Below are 20,153 nucleotides of genomic sequence, written 5' to 3'. Positions count from 1 at the left end.
CACACACACACACCAAAAAAAGTGAGGTAAGAACTTGAGGAATGGAGATGACATATGCATATATGGTCTGGAGAAGGAGAACAGAATGGAAGGAGGGTATGAAAGATGTAGCCAACTATTAACATGTGCCTAATTTTGATCTAGACATGTTACTTATTTAAGTAAATAGCTCAACTCTGAACTGAGATAAGGAATGTACTTTGGATGACTTGAAAAATTATTACTTCTAATCTTTTATGATGGCACAGGGTTGAGAGTAAAATAAGTATCTTGGAAGCAGATTAACTGTGTACTTGGCAAATAATGGCCAAGCTTAACGTGCAATGTATGTCTACACTCCATCTGTACCTGAAGATCTTCAAGTATCAACAGAAGAACAACATATATTATCTCTTAATGCAGAAAGGAAATTCATATTCTTTTCAGATATTCACCTGGAGGAACTACTTCTACCAAGATTTTATTAAAGAGTCTGGCACTCATTCCATGACTAGAAGAAATCATGGAAAATACTTCCTTCTTAATGGATAGTTTATCTTAGGGCGGAATCTAACTAGCAATGGCCCCACACCTTCCACTGAAACAGGGATTCTTAAATTCTCTAGGATGGGTTCCATGGATAGCCTAACATTCCATGAAAATTATACACAACAATCTGTACACTTTATAATCTTTTAAAGAAACTGTACAGCTTTCATAAGCTTTTCAAAGGTGACCAGACCCCTCCCCAACAAACTTAACCCTAGTCTAGAAATAGAAAAGAGCAGTCTAGTAGTCCAATGTTTAAGCTCTGTCTTGCCTTTCCCACCTTGGTTCTCAAAGTCCAAAATAAGAAAATTCAAAATTTCACTTGTCAGTTAAAAAAAAGAATCTCCTTTTATCAATTTTCTTTCAAAGTCACGAAGAAAGAATATCATTAAATTATATTATGCCTCATACAAAGGAAGAACTCAATAACTCTTATCTTAATGAGCAAAGAAAATAAATTTTATCATATTTATATATAAGCTTTTGAGATATAATAAACTTGCCTATCAAAAGGTAACTCCTGGGCAATTAGGTGCAACTTCTGAATGATGTCTGCTGCCTCCTTTATCTATTAAAAATAAATAAAAGCAACAATTAAAAAGAACTCACATTTCAAAAATTAATAGCATAGTTGAAAATAGTAATATCGCACTATATACGGACATAGCCCTTACCCTAAATAATTTTCTTTAAAAACTACAATAAATAAAACCTTGTTGACAACATGAATACATCTGTGATATCACCATAAGTCAAAACCCAAGCAATTATTTTTCTGGTACTTAAATTTTGTGATCTTTTTGATACCAAAATTCTTCTCCAATGAAATCTGCAGTTCAACTTTACTCTGAAGAAATAAAATCTTTGTCAAAAGCAAAGTGTAAATTTCTTCTAAGTTTATGAAGCCAAGCAGGATAATTAAGATTTCAGAAAAAGATTTAGAGCATACTGCTGCATATGTTATATGCTCACTGTGAGCTAAATGAATAAAATTGTAACAAAATGCTTGTTACTTTATAACCATGTAAATTCATAACGATCAAAACAAGCAATGATAAAGTGTAATATAAAGCCTTTTGAATGAAATATTATACAGAAGCATATAATTTTTAAGTTGAATTAAGAACATCAGGCAAGGTGTCTAAAATTCTTTAAATGTGGGCATTTGTGCTTATTTATAAAACACTATAGGAAAGTCATATAATGTTCACTTTTTTCTTTCAATTTCAATTTAGTAGTTTTACTTTGATTCAGTTTTAGTATCTGGTTTAAGATGATTCATATTCTCTTACACTAAAAAAGAGTCATACCAACATGAAGGAAGGGGTAAGAACATTAGTACAGATTTTTCCAAGTACTCATGTGAACTCTGGCAAGGAACAGTAGCAGGGCTGTTGACAGTGAGCAGTAGTCTTCCTGCTCCTCTCCTGTGCTCTCAGCAGGTGACTGCTGCCACACACTCCCTTTACACTGATCCGTGTAAGGCAGGTTACCACTGCAGTTTCACTCCCCTCCATGCCATTTAGTCCTACTAGCAAAGCCCATCATTTTTTTCTCTACCACTACCCATTTTGGAACATAGAACTGACACATAGCCAGCTGTTTCCATCAGGAAGTTTGTTCTTATCCCTTTTAGAGATGCTGTTTGCAAACTTTATTTAATGTAGTAAATAGTATAACAATAAAAATTAATAATTAATTAAAAGCTTGTTTTTAACTGAATCCTCTGAGCTAATTATTTGGTAAAAACTGTTGAAAGTACATGTATCACTTAAAATATACAGCAACAAACACAAGAAATACCAAACCACAAACTAATAAAACTGCTTGCATTTTTTGTTTTAAAGTTTTAAACAGTCATCAAGCCTTATCTGTACAAGAATCAATAAGCTAATATTCTAAGAAAAAGATGTAGCTCAGTCAGCAGTGTTTGTCTAGCATGCATAAAACCCAAGTTTGATCCTCAGTACCCATAATAAACCAATGTGCTGTAGGCAGGAAGATCAGAAATTCAGGTCATCTTTGGCTACATAGAATTCAGATCATCTTGGCTAGGCCAGCCTGGGCTACATGAGAGCCTGCCTTAAATTTTAAAAAAATTTTAAAAAAGAAGACAAAGAAGAAAGCTGGGTGTGGTGGCACACACCTTTAATCCCAGTAGAGGCAGGAGGATCTATGAGTTCAAGGCCAGCCTAGTCTACATAGTGAGTTCCAGGCCAATCAGGACTAAACATAGTGAACTCCAGGCAAACCAGGGCTACATAGTGAGACTGTCTCAAAAACAAAAAAGAAAGTAAGAAACAAACAAACACATAAGGACAGAAGAAACCATTAAAAAAATTAAGCAAAGAGAGCAAGATTTCTAAAAGGTTGCAAACATTGTTTAATACATGTCACAAAAATAAGTAAAAGGCTTAAAAAATTACTAGGGGACCCAAAGAAAAAGGACTAGGATGTGTCTGGCATTTTATCTAATTCAAATTCCTCCTAGAGAGTCCTCCTACATCTTATTCCTTTTCTTTGCATTGGGACAGAAGGGAGCTAGCACAAAATCCAGAAATTGAGATAGCTGGAAGCTTATCTGGTAACTGCCAATCTAATATCACGTATGAATTCTTATGTGGTTGGCCATTATAGTACCAGGCCAGAAATGTTGACTCAGTAACCAAGTGGCAAGAACAAAACAAAGTACCTGAAAAAGGCAGAATAAAGTATGCAGAACACAGGAGATTAAAGGACGCAAACCAGAGTGCAGAAGAGATGCTAACAAATATTTTAGGTAAGTTTGTACTGCTCCTCCAAAATTACATATGACTTAAGAGATCAACAACAGGAACTATGAAACTATCTAATTCGTTGAAGATAATTAAAAAGCTTAAAGAATAAACATACAAATAAGTATAAATCAAGTTAAAAACAAAAACATGTCAATCTAAATATAGATGGGTCCTAAGATTCTACAGGACTATTCTGAGCTTCATTCAAACAAAGATATTAACATATACTGTATAAGAGATCTGTGTTTGTAATAAAGCATAATCCAACAGATATATTCCAAAGTAAGTGAACCTCAATGCTTTTAAAGTTTACTTTCTGTTATTGTGATTAAACATTGACCAAAACATACTTCAGCTTACAGGTTACAGTCCATCATCAAGAGAAGTCAAGACAGGCACTCAAGACTGGTGCCTAGAAACAGGAACTAAAAGCAGAGACCACAGAGAAACTGAAGCAGAGACTATGGAGGAGCACTGCTTACTGGCTTGTTCCAGGTTCAAATTCAGCTACCTTTCTTATACTGCCCAGGCCCACCTGCCTAGAGATGTCACCACCCACAGTGGGCTGGGCCCTCTTTCATCAATCAGCAATCAAGAAAACGTCTCACAGAAAAGCCCACAGACCAATCTGATGGAGGAAATCCCTCAGTTAAGATTCCCTCTTCCAAAATGACTCTGTTTTGTGTCAAGTTGACAAAATTTAACCAACTGTGTTAGTTTGAATGAAAATGTCCCAAATAGGCTCTAAGTATTTGGACATTTTTGTCCCCAGTTGGTAGTGCTGTTTTGGGAGGTCTTAGAAGGTGTGGCTGTCCTGGAGGAAGCATGTCACTGGTCTAAGTGGGCTTTGAGAGTTCTAAAGCCTTGGCAGATCTCCAGTAACTGTCTTGCTTATGTGCCTGCTTAAAGATGTGAGAGCTTAGCTTCTGCTCCTCCTGCTCCAGCCTCCTCCTGCCACCATGCCTCCCTGCCATGACAGACTGCAATTCCCCTGGAACCATAAGCTCAAATAAACTCTTCCTTCTATAGGCTGGTTTGGTCAGTGTTTCCATCACAGCAACAGAAAAGTAACTAATATACCACCAACACATTCAGCAATACTTAGCTTTTAATATTCTGTAATCTGATATTATAGAGTAAATCTGGAATTCAAGAAGACTTTAACCTATAAATGGATAACACTATAATAAACATGTAAGAGTCACAAGAATGTCTGTTTTTTCCACGTATCTTGGGTAAGAAAGCAAGCTAAAGTACCTTCTATCTTTCAAGAATGTAGAACAACCAGTACCATATACCTTTAGACCAAGATTTAGTGACCATACTATGAAAAGAATTAACATAATCAACTCAGAGTTTTCAATTAACATGGCCTAAGCTACTTTAATTCTTTATAAGGAATCTTTATTTAAGTACTAAAAACTAGAACCTCTCGATTCCTTTATAGAAAGACATTTCAGTTTATTAACAATTTAGGTCATGTCAGATAACCCTACCACCACCCAATGGTATGTTACTATTTAAAGTAACTATTAAATTCCATTAACATTAAAAGTCAAATAGGGTATAAAAAAAAGTATACAGTAACCCTTAGCACTTATAAACCATGTGTGATTTCATAAATAAAAATACAAGACAACTGTGCACAGGTGCACGCACCCCCCCACCACACACACATGTGGGTACACAAATAAATAAATAAACAAATAAATAATAAACAAACCTTTTACTTTTTTGTTTTGAGACCGTGTCTCCCTATAGCCCCAGTTGGCCTGGAGCTCAATGTTTATGTCAGGCAGGCCTCAATCTCACAGAGATTCACCTACTTCTGCCTTCCCAGTACTGGGGATTAAAGGCATGCATTACCACACCCAGCTCACTAATTTTTTTTTTAAATGTAAGACAAAGCAATTAAAATTTAATTACCATTTTTATCCTCTGACAGTGCTTACCTTTTCAGAATTTGTAAAAACATCAGATTTCAATTCTCCATCTAGAAACTCATTAAAGTATTTCATCAATTTCTGAGCCTCCACTGCACGTTGTCTGGGTGTGTTTACCCCCTCCAACTGGTCTCCTAGGTGACAGACTTTGGTTGCCACATAGCTTATGTGTTCATCTAGTTCTTGGAAATGTTGAAAAGCAACCTAGGAAAAATGTACATAAGCATAAAATGTTAGTTAATAGACTTCAAAACTAAACTACCTGATCAGGGCATAATGGTACAGCACTTGCCTATTGTGAAGAAGGCACTGGATTTGATTCCCAACACCACAAAATAGATACATACACATATGATACTAATCTTCTTACTAACAATAAAACAAAAATTATATATGACGTCTACAAAACAATTCACACTCATTAGCATGACATAATCTGAAAATCTTTTAAGCAATTTTCAAACTTTACACTTTTAAATATTAAAATAATATTTGCCATGTAAACATATACTAATCAACAAAACAGCAAGACTACTTACTTGTCCTGTAACAAAATATTTGGCACCATCGTGTCCTAAATAATGATTCTGGAAACTAGTATCAAGGAGACCAGATATGTAAGGGGAGGGAGGAGAGTGGTTACGTGGCAGTCAGACGTCAACATTAGGTGATTCTATTCACTCCACTTTATTTTTTGACAGGATCTCTCGTTGAACCTGGAGCTCACTGTCATTTCAGTCATGGAGCTCAGGGGATCCTCCTGTATCCCACACCCTCCACTTTCCTCATTCCCCTCCCATTTGCTGGGATTACAGATGTGTGGCAACACCCAACGTTTTAGGAGCTCAGGGCCTTGTTCGCATAGCAAGCACTTTATCCATTGAATCACTACCCTAGTCCCATGGGACCAGACTTTTGAAGAACACTCTTGCTACTAAACTGAAAAGATTAGAGAATATGTCAGGAATTAAAGTTACTGGTTAAAAAGAAAATATTTGTGATAGGTGTGGTGTCATAAGCCTTTATTCTTAGCTAGCACTCAGGAGGCAGAGGCAGGCAGATCTCTGTGTGCTCCAGGCCAATCTTGTCTACAGTGACTTCCCATAGAGTGAGACCCTTGTCTCAAAAAAAAATTTTTTTTTAAATATTTTTAAATGCAATGATAGACTACATATAGTTTCAGCATTTTGGGGGCTGGAGAGATGGCTCCATGGTTAAGAGCACTGGCTGCTCTTCAAGAGGATCTAGGTTTGGTTCCCAGCACCCACATGGTAGCTAACAACCATCCATAACTCCAGTTTCAAGGGATCTGACACCCTCTGCTGACCTCCGCAGGCACTATACAACACAGGTGCTCTTACATACATGTAGACAATACACTTATACACATAAAATTAAAAAATAATAAAGTGGTATTTTGTTTTTTCCCCCCGGGGGCTAAAGAGATGGCTCAGCAGTTAAGAGCACTAACCGCTCTTGCAGAAGACCTGGGCTCAGTTCCCAGCACCTCTACATAGAGCTAACAACCTTTTTGACTCCAGTTTCAGGGGATCTGACACACTCTTCTGATCTCTGTAAGCACTGCACAACACAGTACACATATATATGCAGGCAATACCTTCATACACATAAAATAAAAAGTTTTAAAAATTTCAGCACAAAGCCAGGCGTGGTGGCACATGCCTTTAGTCCCAGCACTCGGGAGGCAGAGGCAGACGGATCTCTGTGAGCCTGGTCTACATAGTGAGTTCCAGGACAGCTGGGGCTACAGGGAGACCCTGTCTCAGAAAGACCAAAAAAAAAAAAAATTCAGCATAAAAACCACATCAATGACCAGCACAGCAAACCATACTGGTGCAGTAGTGGAATTTTTATCTTAGGGGTAATCAACAGCTACCTAATTGGACTTAAAGCCCACTCAATGAGAGGAAACTCATATGTGGTACTGTAAGCCTAGCCAAATACATATAGCTGGAAAGGTCATAGATGTTAGAGAAAACTCCAAGGCTGTCACATCCCTAGACAAATATAATTTCTTACTATGTGCAAAACATGGATTCTTAAATTTACAGACAAGTATCCCAGTCGCCACCAATCAAAGGAGCTTCTTTTTCAAGAAACAGAGATAATTACAGTCCACAACTGTTCACACACAGAGATTCTCTGTAAATTGCCCAAGTCTAAGCAGCACATCTATGATGCAACCTCTACATCTAAGGCTCAAGGATGAAGAGAACATATTAATGCATCTTTCAACTCTCATCAATGAAGCTCCCTCATACAACTGAGGGCCAGGAATGCAAAAGGTCACAAATGGCCAAAACACAGAGAATAAGAGTCTGTAGAGTGTGGGTCCTAGGACAGGACTCCTATGTTAAAATCCACCCACTTAAGGCTCAGAAGAGTGGGCAGAAAGACTGTGAGAGCCAGGGAGGAGGTACACGACCTGTGATGGCTAATCCTGGGTGTCAACTTGATTGGATCTGGGATTAACTGAAATGAAAGAGATCGTCTTGATTGGATCATCTAAAGCCAGAAGACACACCCTAAATGTGGGTGTTACCTTCTGATGGCAGCCGGTATAAAAGGCCAAGGCAGATGTGAACGCCTGGCTTCTTGCTGCTTGCCTTCTCTCTCTCTGGTGACTTCATCTTGCTACTGAAGACTGAAGACTAGCTGATCTTTTGGAATTTGTCAGACCTTCAGCGCTAGATTGGGACTACTGAGACATCCAGCCTTGTGGACTGAGCGACTACGGATTCTCAGCCTCTCCAGTGTGGTGCAGCCATTGTTGGACTACTCGGACTCTATCCTGTGAGCTAAGCTGATAGATCTCTATACATACATATATATTCATTCTACTGGTTCTGTTTCTTTAGAGAACCCTGACTAATACACGACCATACCGGAAACAGTCCTACAGGTGCCTGGGATCCTTCTCATACAAACCTACAGCACTGGTGTCAGCATGTACAAGACCCATGCAAAGATAAACAAACAAAAAGCCAGCAAAGAACTGTGGAAATGAAGCCCTAATCTTAGTCAAAGAATTATTGGCAGCTGATTACTGCTGGGTGAGGAAAAGCTGATCTTCTTAAAGGGAGGGACTCTAGATAGGCTGACTAGATCCCAGAGGATGAACTTGCATTGAAGGACATTTTGGGACGCTAAGTTTACATGATAGGCCTTAACACAATGACAGATGGTATGAATTCCAGGGGGCAGGGCTATGGGCAGGTGCCAAAGGGGAAGGGAATATAAAGATGACTTTCTGTATGAAATACAAAGAAATTCAATAAAAAATTCAGCACTTAGAAAGCTGAACTAGGAGAAGGACTACAGGTTTGCTTGGGCTACACAGCAAATCTCTGTCTTAATACCCACCCCTCAAAGAAAACATGGTAAAACTGCTTTTTTCAAGTTCTAAAAACAGAAAAGATTACAGGAATTATTCTACCAAAGCGAAAGCATATTAGTTCCCAGAATTTTCTTCCCCTTGTCCTACCAACTGTCCTGTAGTTAATAAAATTTGTATGTAATGAATTCCTTAGAATTATCAATAGCAGAAGGGTTGATAATTATTGGTAATTCAATAATACTTTTGTTCTAATCTTTTTTTTTTTCAAATATGAGGGCCAGGGCGGAGATGCTGAGCCTGCAGAGTCCCCCTCCCTCTCTCTTTTTGTTCTAATCTTAATTTGAAGGGGAAAAAAGCTGCCAACATTTATTGAGGACTTGCTTTGCATCTTATATTCTAAATATATCACATATCTATTATACATTATTAATATATTTACCTATTTTATTCTCTTAACCCATTTTACAGACAAATACATGAAATTCAAAGATGTTAAATTGTTTGAAATTATACAGCTAGTAAAGGGCAGATCTACGCTCAAACTCAAGCAGACTAGCTCTGAATTTGTTTAAGTTACAGTTTTAGTAGAAATTAGCTTGCTAATTCCAACACTGAAGAACAAACAGTCCCTGGGAGGCAAAAAGCTCAAAAATGTTTTTGAAATGATGCTTAGACAAATTTTAGACTAAGCCCAGCCTGTAAAAGAGATTCAAGGATTCCAGATTAATTTCAAAACCTAAGAGGAACTAAAGTCTGGCATTCTTTGCACTATAGGCCAGACTAGTGGTTCTGTTTCACTGAAAAATAGCTGGAAGACAGGGTTATCCACAGTTATAGTAGAATTCTCACTGAAGCATATCCTCATGACTTTTTTGAAACTACTCAAATCAGGTTTCTCTAGGGGAAAATGATCTAGATCTGGTATTATGATTACAGAGAATGAAATGACAACTTAAATTCTAATAAAGAGTTCCTAAAACTACAGGTCTAATGACTAGTCACTCTTCAAAGTTTATCAGAGGTGAAAACAAGGATAGCACTTAAGTACCTATCACTCTAATTTGAAAAGGGAACACTGTAATTCCAAAATGACCACTGTAGCAAGCCAACACCAAAGGTACATGAAAGCAGTACATTGATGTTTATCTAACGGGACCACAGAGTTAGTCAGAAACTGTGAGTTTCTACAATTTGACTTGACACTTTAAAAAGCCTACAACTGAAAGAGAATGAAGATATTGAAGCCTGAAAAAAAGAAATAAAAATAAAGATATTTATAGTCGACATACACTATTGACTCCTTAGCTAAATGTTTACCTGATTGCTTTTCTGGAGCTCTTGAACTTTCTTTGCAAATTCTTTAGCTTCTTTCTGGCACTGTTGCTCTAATTTCTCCACTTTCCTTTGAATCCTTTCATCCATTATCTGGAGTTCTTGAATATGATTTACAAATTCTTCTAATAATCTAATAAAGGAAAGTTATAATACAAATCAACTTACCTATTATTACTCAAAAGGAACTGACCAGTTTACTTAGAAAGGTCTTAAGAGTCAGGGATGAGCATGTTAATTTTCTTTACAGTATCTTGTTGAAATTTCTTCAATGAAAACAAAACCTTTCTGCAGTGTCACAATTTCCTTTCACTTTCTTCAGGCCACATGGATTCAAAAACACATGGTGTTTGAAACTACAGCCAGTCTTTATTGACTTTCCAATGGATTATCTCTAAGGCAAATAAAAACCTTGCTTAGAATCCCCATTATATCTCCAAATAAGAATAAATTTTATAGTTTTTTTTTTTATAGTTTATTTAAAACTATATTTAAATAGTTTTGTATGCAATTGTATATAATATTGTAAATACAATATATTATATATCTAAAACTAACCAGTCGAGAAGATAAATGTACAATAAAAAAATATTATGCATCCTAAAATTCAATGACTTTTGTTTCCTTGAATCATAGCTACTAAATTTAAAAGAATAAATTAAACCTTTTTGATATTTATTTATTTGATAAGAGGGCCTTGCTATGTACTCCAGGCCAACCTCAAACTCACAATCCTGCCTCAGCCTCCAGAGTGTTGAGATGATAGGTGTGTACTACCACTCCCAGCCATGTTTTAGTTTCTGAAGTATAAATAGCTTTTTCTAATGTAATGCTAATTGAAGAAAATATTAAATTCTTATTGCCAATAGAATCCCTTCCCTCAAACCAGTTAAAGCACTTCTCTAAGATAAAAAAGAAAAATACAATTTCAGACTTCTAAAATTGTTTGAAATTATGATTTTGTTTTGGACCAACTATTAATTAAAATCCCTTTATATAATGAAGAGTCCAAGACAGACACCTCTATTTAAAGCACAAATTTGTGGAACTAGACTGGGACTGTGGGGAAAAAAAATTTTAGTTCACCTTTTAGGATCAAAAGCTTCAGGTCCACCTCTAGAACCTCCTCCTGGGGTTCTCCATACAAGACGTTCAATATATTCATCTGCCACAAAAGGCTCCTAGGTCACAAAATAAGTATGCTTTAACAAAGTTTAATAGGAGACAATAACACTACTTACAAATATAAAACAGGTCTTACATGAAAACTTGAAATTATTATTTAAATGTCTATTATTATTTAAAAGATTATTTTAAATCTTCAATCAATAAAGCAAATTATTTAATGAAAATTAAGATATTAAAATATTAGAACAGCATTATTGAACAGTTGGAACAACTAAACAGAAATTGAGAAAAGGACACAAATGGGCAATTCAGAGAAATACAGATGGCCCTAAAACCATGTGAAATATATAGTTTTACTAGTAATCAAATGGTCAAGTTATCATTGTTTTAAACCCCCAGAAGGAGATTTTTTTTTTTTTTCTTTTTTTTGAGACAGGGTCTCCCTGCAGCCTCAGCTGGCCTGGAACTCGCTATAGAGACCAGGCTGGCCTCAAACTCACAGAGATTGGCCTCTGCCTCACAAGTGCTGGGATTAAAGGCATGCACCACCACACCCAGCTGCAGACTTTTTTTTTTAATTACAGCATGCAATATGGAGAAAAAAGTAAGCTGAAATTTGTGCTTTCACTATTAGAAATGTTATCAGATATAAGCTTTTTAGGAAGACAGTTGGCAACTTTTCAGTCACATCAATAGTATTATACAAATGCTTAGAGCTTTAATCCCATCTCTTTATTTTCCCACCACTTGGAGGCTGAGGCAAGTTCAATGCCAGTCTTGGCTACATAGCAAGTCCCTGTCCTAAAAAAACTTTTTAAAAAGGAATTAAAAACAAAATTCAAGGAAATGCATATACAAACATAAAAATTTGAGAGATTATATTATGTATAATATTGAAAATTTATCTACATAAATATTCAAAACCATACTTGATACAAAGTGCTGTAAACTTACACAAAAAACTATGTTCCATTAAAATCATGTAACATTCAATAAAATGAGATAAGAAAAAAACACATGAAAGAATTGATCTGTCATATACTCCAGATCCTCTAAAGTCCTCTAAAGTTATTAGCAGATTTTATTCATCACATTGGATGCCTAATAAATTCAAAGTGCTAAAAGAAAAATTACTGTCATCCAAGAATCCTATGCCCAGCAACATCATCCTTCAAAAGTGAGGGAGAAATTAAGATGTGCCTAGATTAAAAAAAACCAACAAAAAAACAAAAAAAAACTTTGTAGTTTGTTACCACTAGACCTGCCTTACAAAAATGCTGAAGTGAAACAGACACGACATATAATGAAATACAAATCTTAATAAAGATAGCCGGGCGTGGTGGCGCACTCCTTTAATCCCAGCACTTGGGAGGCAGAGGCAGGCGGATCTTTGTGAGTTGGAGGCCAGCCTGGTCTACATAGTGAGTTCCAGGACAGCTGGGGCTACAAGGAAATCCTTTCTCAAAAAGATAAAAAAAAAAAAAATTCTTAATAAAGATAAATAAACAGGTAGTTAGCCTAAACACTAATAACCCTGGTCCTAACCTCACATTTTTTGTTATACATAATCATAAAAGTTATCAGTTTATGTTTGGGGCATACAACGTATAAAGACTTAATTTTGTGATATAAACATGCAAGCGGTAAGAACAGAGTTTATAACTTACTGAAGTTAAGCTGATAAAAATTCAAATCAGAATATCATCATGGCAACCACAACAAATATTCTACAGAATATACACAAAAATAAATGAGAAAAGAATTTAAATGTTTAAATGTTTTATAACAAAATATTAACGAAACACAGAAGACAAGCAAGAAATGAAGAACAAAAGGGTGTAAGTATAAAGAAAGCATAGAGCAAATTATAGAAGTCCTTCCTTATTAGTAACTACTTTAAATGTAAATATGTTAAACTTTTCAGAGACTGGTAAAATATATCAAAATCGTGATTCAACTACATGCTGTTTAAAAAAGACTCACTTTTGATCAAAAGATGCAAAAGAGATTCTAAGTGAAAGGATGGGAAATGACATTCTATGTGAATATAGTATCAATCAAAAGAGGCCTCAAAATAAAATAAACAATAAAAAACAGGTTACAAGAAACAAAGAATACTATATAGTAATAAAATTTCAGTATTAACAAGATATAGTAATTATGAATGTGTCTAGCGAGAGGCCATATAAATATATGGGCAACACAGACAGAACTAATGGAAAGACAGCTCTAGAATTATAAGGACTTCAATACCCCACTCTCATGGACAGAAAATACGGAAGATAAATAAGGAAACAGGACTTAAAATGATCATAATAAACCAACTAGACCTATAAAGGGCATAACTAAGCACCAGTTCAGCAGTGGTACCCTATATACAAAGATGGAGCTTTATCCTCTAAGATGCAGTACACAGTTGGAATTAAAAACCTCGAATTTAAGGTAGGCATGGTAGCACATGCTTTCAATCCCCAGCACTGAGAAGGCAGAGGCAGGCAGATCTCTGTGAATTTAAGGTTAGCCAGGCCTACAAAGTGAGACTCTGTCTAAAAAAAAGTAAACAACCAACAACAACAACAACAAAAAACCCCACCTGTAATGTTTTCTCAGTAGGATAAAACATGATATCAGGAACAAGAAATAAACACAAAACCCCTGCTTATCCCTGTTGAATATAACTCCTAATTTGTGCATGCTACCTATACCCTGCAAATCTCAGATCTACAGTGAAAGAGATCTTGGTCAACCAAAGGGGAATACTTTACCTAAGTAACAGGAATTGCATTAAACTCTAACTACCAATGGGGTTTGGTAACCCCAGCTGCTTATATTCAGAGAATAAAAGGCAAGAAAAGTGACCACATTTGGCAAGGACTATCAACTCCAAGCTTCAAGAGGTGGTAAGGGGTGCTCTTAAAACAAAGGTGGAGACAGTAAATTTTTTATCACAAGTGATTCTCTAGGGAGGATCAATTCCCCCTGTCAATTCTGAAAGTAGTGACAAGTGTTCCAACAATGGCCTAAAAGGCTATGTTGACCAGTTTAGACAGTAAGAACAGCAGAGGTGCTAGCTAAAAGATGTGAATGGATAACAGAGGAAAGATACCTGAGAAAGACCCGCTACCTCACAGTTCATTACAGTAGTATTCTTATAATTAATTTTCCTCCACAGTTAGACTCAACTGGAATACTGGTAGAACTGTTAATAAAATGAATACAATGTGGAATCTAGTGATGGTCTACTGCACACAGTGCTGTGCCCCCTGCTCTCCCTTCAGAAAGGGACTTATTTGAACCGGCAGTAGTGCTTTCACCTGATAGTATTTTGGGGGATCCCCTCAGCTAGAGGATCACTGCACCCAGTATCATACCTTTCTCAATATGACATGAGTCCAATGACTAACTGAGAAAGGAATAAAAAAGCCTCCTCATCTCTTTGGTCAATACAGACAGGTCATTTTAGTTCCAGAACACCCCACTAACAGTCACCAACAATATCACTTGGCCAGTGTATTAGCTCTATTTCTCCATATGAGCTATCCTACCTCCTCACCCTGCTCTTTCATAGATGTTCACCCCAAGGGTACCTCTTAATTAATGTGCTGCATAATAAACTCTGTTCCAATGTCTGCTTTCAAGAGGACCCAACCTGAAACACTGTCAAGAGATGACAGTCACTGAGATAGAAGTAGCAGTAGGCAAGGGTCATAGAATTTTAAGGGATGTACTTAAATGAAGAGAAAGGGGAAAAAATGAATCATAAATTCTTTATAGAGGTTTATGGCCTGAACAACTATATAAACGGTGGCACTGTTTACTGAAATGGAAGACCAGGGAAGGAGATGGATAAGGGAGTAGAGAAAGAAACAAAGAGCTTTGTTCTGCATATAACATGTAATAGATGCCTATTATGAACTGAAGTGAAAATACGGAGCCCATAGTTAGAAACCAAGTCTGTACTACAGGGAAGAAACTGAAGCTATATATAATTTTAGAGTCAACACACAGATGGTTATTTAAAACCTCAAGACTGCATGAGATCATCTAGGATGGAGGAAAGGCATGCCAATATTTGGAAATAAGAGCAGGAAAAAGATCCTACAAAACGGGCAAAACAGGAGACACCAATGAGAGAAGAAAAATTGAGAGAATGGTGTTCTAAAAGCAAAACAGGTTCTATCTTCAGAAGCAACCAAATTATGACCAGGGTTTAAAATAAATCAGCTAATGATCCCTATAAGATGGAAGTTGCAAAAAACAGTAAAAGGAAAATTTTTCTTTTTATAAACCAATCTTACTTTCTAATAAATAACCTTGCTGCAATGGCATTTACCATAAGAAAAAGCCAAATTAACAAACACTAGGGATTTTATCAACCCAATAAAGATCATGTCTACCTTTTGTTTTACTGTATTATTTTTTTAAATTACCAAAACGGCAACAAAAATCTAAGAGCTATGCACTAAAGTACCATAACATTAAATTTAACTTTACACAATTGGGTATAGTCCTCCTTTATTATGTTTCATGTCAGTTGAAAAGATAAAGCAGAGTGTTTGTGATCATTTCTGTTGAAAACCTCTTGGAAATTAATCCTTTGAACAAGAACATAAATCTCTAATACTGTTTCACTGAAAAAACACAAACCAACTTTTAGATTTTCCTACACTACTATCTTGGCAAATAGATCTAATATATCAGAAATACTCCCAAACTCAAATGATGACAATTTTGCACCCTCATAGATAAAATAAACAAAGATTTGAGAATTTCAGAGATAAGCATTTCTGTACTGCCTGAAACCAACTAAACCATGAGGATGCTTCTTTCTGTCATAGAAATCATTAAAATACTGTTCCCTTTTATTCAAAAACATCAGTAAGTTCACATTTTTACATACTGTGATTTCAAGCTCTTATCTTGAACTACCTACCCCAATTTCTCAGTTCTCCAAAACAGTGACACTCCCAGCAGTCTCCTCCAAACTCATGCTTCTCCTGCTGTCAACTTGTGTTCATAGAACTTACTCTCCAGAATGCCCTTTTCCTTCTAACAGCATTATTTGATAGGTTTGAATGTGCTGTGTCCCTCCACCCACCCCCTAAAACTGTTAGAAACTTAATCCCCAATGAAACAAGTGTTGCCAGGGAAGGCACAGGGTGGTGGTTAGGTGATGAGGACTCCACCTTCACAAAGATATTAATGTCAATTATAAAGGGGCTTGATTTTGAGACTGTAAGTTATACAAAGTAGTTTGTGCTCTCAAGTCTCTCTCCTATCTCCCATCCCTCTTTGCCCTCCACCATAGGTTAAAGTAAGAAGATGTCAGCACCTTGATATTAGACATCTCAATCAAAATAAATTCTTTTTAAACTACTCAGTCTGTTGTTAGCAAGATAGCACTGCACTATTACTAAACACCTGGCTCAGTTCTTCTCTAAAGGGTTCTAGTTCTTCCCTGCATGATCTCCACTCATTTCTCCATTCTTAAACCGCTACAAACCTTTAAATTGCAAGGCAAAGAGAATTTCAGAGAGAAGTATTTCTGTTATTGCCTGAAGCCAAGTAAACCATGGGTTCAAGTATTGCCCACTGCATATTTTCCTTAAGTTTCTGTCACTTACTGATTTTGTTGTTGGAAACTGAACCCAGAACCTTAGACATGCTAGGCAGGCACTCTACTAAGTTCTACCACTTACCAGTCCTCTTGTTACTTTTTGCAACATCTCTATAAGTAGCCCTGAACTCACTTTGTAGTCCAAGCAGGACTGTTCTCTTCTTAAATTGAAAGTAGCTACCACTCTTAAATGGCACTTTTCTAAGCAATTAAATATTAATAATCAAATTATCAATTTAATTATGAATTATCAAATTTAAGGTACTCTTCCAAAAAATTTTTTCTGAGGTTGACATTTAAGGCAACCTTCAAAATAACCTTCTGAGGTAGAAATTATTATTTTCCCCATTCTACAGATAAGACAAAGAAAATAGGTAACTTACACAAGACCACCCAACTACTGAGATGGAGAACTATGTCAGCCACTTCCAGGTCTAAATAATCCTCTATATAAAATAATAATTTCTAAACTGCTAACTAGTTGTGATAGCTTTCTGAGTTACTTATTCATATTTACAATTAATTGCAATTGCTGTCTAATATCTTCACTAGGATACCTTGCTAAAATCTTTATACTTTGTGAGAACAGGGCACTGATTCAGCAGTTTAAGAGCACTGACTGCTCTTGAAGAGGACCTGGATTCAATTCCCAGCATCCACATGGCAGCTAAACTACCATCCATAACGCCAGTTCTAGGGGCTCCAACACCCTTTTCTAACCTCTGTGGGCATTGCATGGCACCTACCTACAAGCAAGTAATACACTCATTCACATAAAATAAAAAGTAATTTTAAGAAAACTTTATACTTTTTTGTTCTGTTTTGTGTTTTCACTTATGTATTTATTTTTGACATTTTGAGACTCTGTAGCCAAGTTAAACTTGACCTCATGATTTTCCTGCCTCCACCTCCCAACTCCTAGGATTAAGGTATGTGCTACAACACCTTGCTTTACTATATGCATTTTGTTTTGGTTTTTCTCCTTTTTGTGATATTGGGGATTGAACCTGGGGCCTTCTGTATGCTAGCCAAGAAGTCTATCACTCAACTATACCTCCAGTCCTCTTTTTCCTTTTAATTTTAAGACAAAGTCTAAGTTGCCCAGGCTGGTCATGAACTTGCAATTCTCCTGCTTCAGTCTCTAGAGTATCTGGGGTTATAGACCTGCACCACTAGATCCAGCCTAATATATACTGAAAAAAGAAAATCGATTATTCCTTCTCCCTGAAAGGTCTTACCAATTTTCTTTGACACAGTTTGTATATCAATTACCTAATTTCCAAAGTTCACACACAAGAATTAATTTCTCAGTAAACAAATTATTTACATTCTTCCTCTAAAATGTCTTCCGGAATTTTCTGTCTTCTTTGTTCTCATTAAATTAATTTAGAATTTTACCTCCTCGATTAATCAACTAACAAAAGACAATTCTGGAACAATTACCAAATGACAAGAATTATGCCAGATTGCCTATGATCCCCATTTTCCAAGATAGCAATCTCTTCCCCACTGAAGGCCATTCTTCACACTAACATTAAAATCCTATGACTCACCTGAATCCCCTAAGAAAAAATCAAGTCAGTCTCTTTAAGCATTGTCTACAAACAGCTTTCTCGAAACATCCTCAAAGTCACACGCACGCACGCACGCCCCTTGTCTCTTCTCAGTATTCCCTAAACACATCTCACCTGACGAACTGGATCTATCATCTGTCACTGCCTTAGAATGCCCTTTTCCTGCTTAAAGTCTCTACTCATCTACCAATACCTAATTCATGATACTTCTAAATGAAACCTTTCCTAATTATCCCAGGAAAAGTCTGCCCACCCACTGCACTGTGTTATCAATTATACATTTGCCTACCCCAACTATAATTTAATTCACTATTAACTCCAATACCTGGAATGATGTCTGCTGAATCAATACATGAATGAATTTTCTATGGCATGCCTTTGACATATGGAGTACAATGAATCTTAGTAGCTTACCTTGAAGTTGGTAGGTACTCAAAATATTTACTGAAGGAATAACTGACCCCCGTTATTAACAAAGAACTCTCCCATAAAAGATAGGATACCTAAAGAAAAGTTACTAATTTCGAAGAATGACAGGAAAGAAAGTCAGCAAAAAGAGAGGTGTCTTCAGCAGTACAAACAAAGGAACAATGTCTGCAACAACAGTACTTACTATCCAAGCCATTTTTATATGCTGAATATATAATTGATAGAAACCACAGAGGAATCCCAGTTCAGACAGACCAAAGGAACAATGTCTGCAACAACAGAAAAGGTATTTACCATCCAAGCCATTTTTATATGCTGAATATATAAATGATAGGAACCACAGAGGACTCCCAGTTCAGAAAGACCATCCCAAGTTTATTATTTTAAAACATCACAGGATTTTTTCAGAAAGATCTGTCTAAAATCAGGAACCAGAAAAGGATGTCTACTATCTCCACTCCTTTTCAACATAGTGCTTGAAACTCTTGCTAGAGCAATAAGATAGGAGAAGGAAATTAAAGGAGGACTAATTGGAAAAGAAGAGGTCAAACTATCACTTTTTGAAGATGATATGATACTATACTTAAGAGATCCCAAACGTGCCACCAGAAAACTCCTAGAACTGATCAATACTTTCAGTATAGTGACAGGTTATAAAATCAATCTACAAAAACCAGTAGCCTTTCTACATACCAATAACAAGCAATTGGAGAAAGAATAAAGGGAAATGCTCCTATTCACAATAGCTTCAAAAAAAAAATATATCTTGGAATAAATCTGACCAAAGACACCAAAGATCTCTACAATGAAAATTTTAAATCGTTAAAGAAAGAGATTGAGGAAGACACCAGCAGATGGAAGGACCCCCCGTGCTCATGGATTGAAAGAATAAATATTGTGAAAATGACCATCCTACCAAAGGCAATATATAGATTCAATGCAATCCCAATCAAAATCCCCATGACACACTTCACAGAATTAGAAAAAAAAAATCCTTAAATTCATATGGAAGCACAAAAGACCCCGGATAGCCAAAGAAACCCTGAGCACAAAGAGCAATGCTGAGGGGATTACTATAGCAGATTTCAAGGCATACTACAGAGCTATAGTCATAAAAACAGCATGGTACTGGTACAAAAATAGGCACATAGATCAAAGGAACATCACTGAAGATCTAAACCTAAGTACATGCAATTTCAGCCGCCTGATATTTGACAAAGGTGCCAAGAACACACAACGGAGGAAAGACAGCATCTTCAACAAATAGTCCTGGCAAAGCTGGATCTCCACCTGCAGAAGAATGAAACTAGATCCTTATCTTTCACCTTGCACAAAAGTCAACTCCAAATGGATCAAAGACCTCAATGTGAAACTGGAAACCCTGAAACTATTAGAAGAAAATACAGGCAGTAACTTACAGGACATAGGTGTAGGAAAGGATTTTCTAAATCAGAGAGGAGTTGCTCA

At 36.4% G+C, this 20,153-nt stretch overlaps 1 protein-coding gene across 3 annotated transcripts in view; it reads right to left on the bottom strand.

Annotated features, from left to right (window-relative positions):
* The window catches only part of Exoc5 (exocyst complex component 5), a 71,247-nt gene that overhangs the window by 46,108 nt on the left and 4,986 nt on the right, over positions 1–20,153 (bottom strand). Inside the window, exons 2-6 of one of the 3 annotated variants that reach the window (XM_029566654.1) lie at positions 11,025–11,119; positions 10,187–10,332; positions 9,924–10,071; positions 5,258–5,452; positions 1,032–1,096 (exon numbers count right to left, since the gene is read on the bottom strand). In XM_029566654.1, the coding sequence (XP_029422514.1) occupies positions 1,032–1,096; positions 5,258–5,452; positions 9,924–10,028 (365 nt within the window). In that variant the 5' untranslated portion in view covers positions 10,029–10,071; positions 10,187–10,332; positions 11,025–11,119. The remainder of the gene's footprint in view (positions 1–1,031; positions 1,097–5,257; positions 5,453–9,923; positions 10,072–10,186; positions 10,333–11,024; positions 11,120–20,153) is intronic. The other 2 variants (XM_029566655.1, XM_008839525.2) reach the window with 2 other exon arrangements.

Source organism: Nannospalax galili, unplaced genomic scaffold (genome assembly GCF_000622305.1).
Source record: "Nannospalax galili isolate Female #2095 unplaced genomic scaffold, S.galili_v1.0 scaffold336, whole genome shotgun sequence".
NCBI classification, from domain to species: Eukaryota; Metazoa; Chordata; class Mammalia; order Rodentia; family Spalacidae; genus Nannospalax; species Nannospalax galili.
This window is presented reverse-complemented; position numbering and strand designations above follow the sequence as displayed.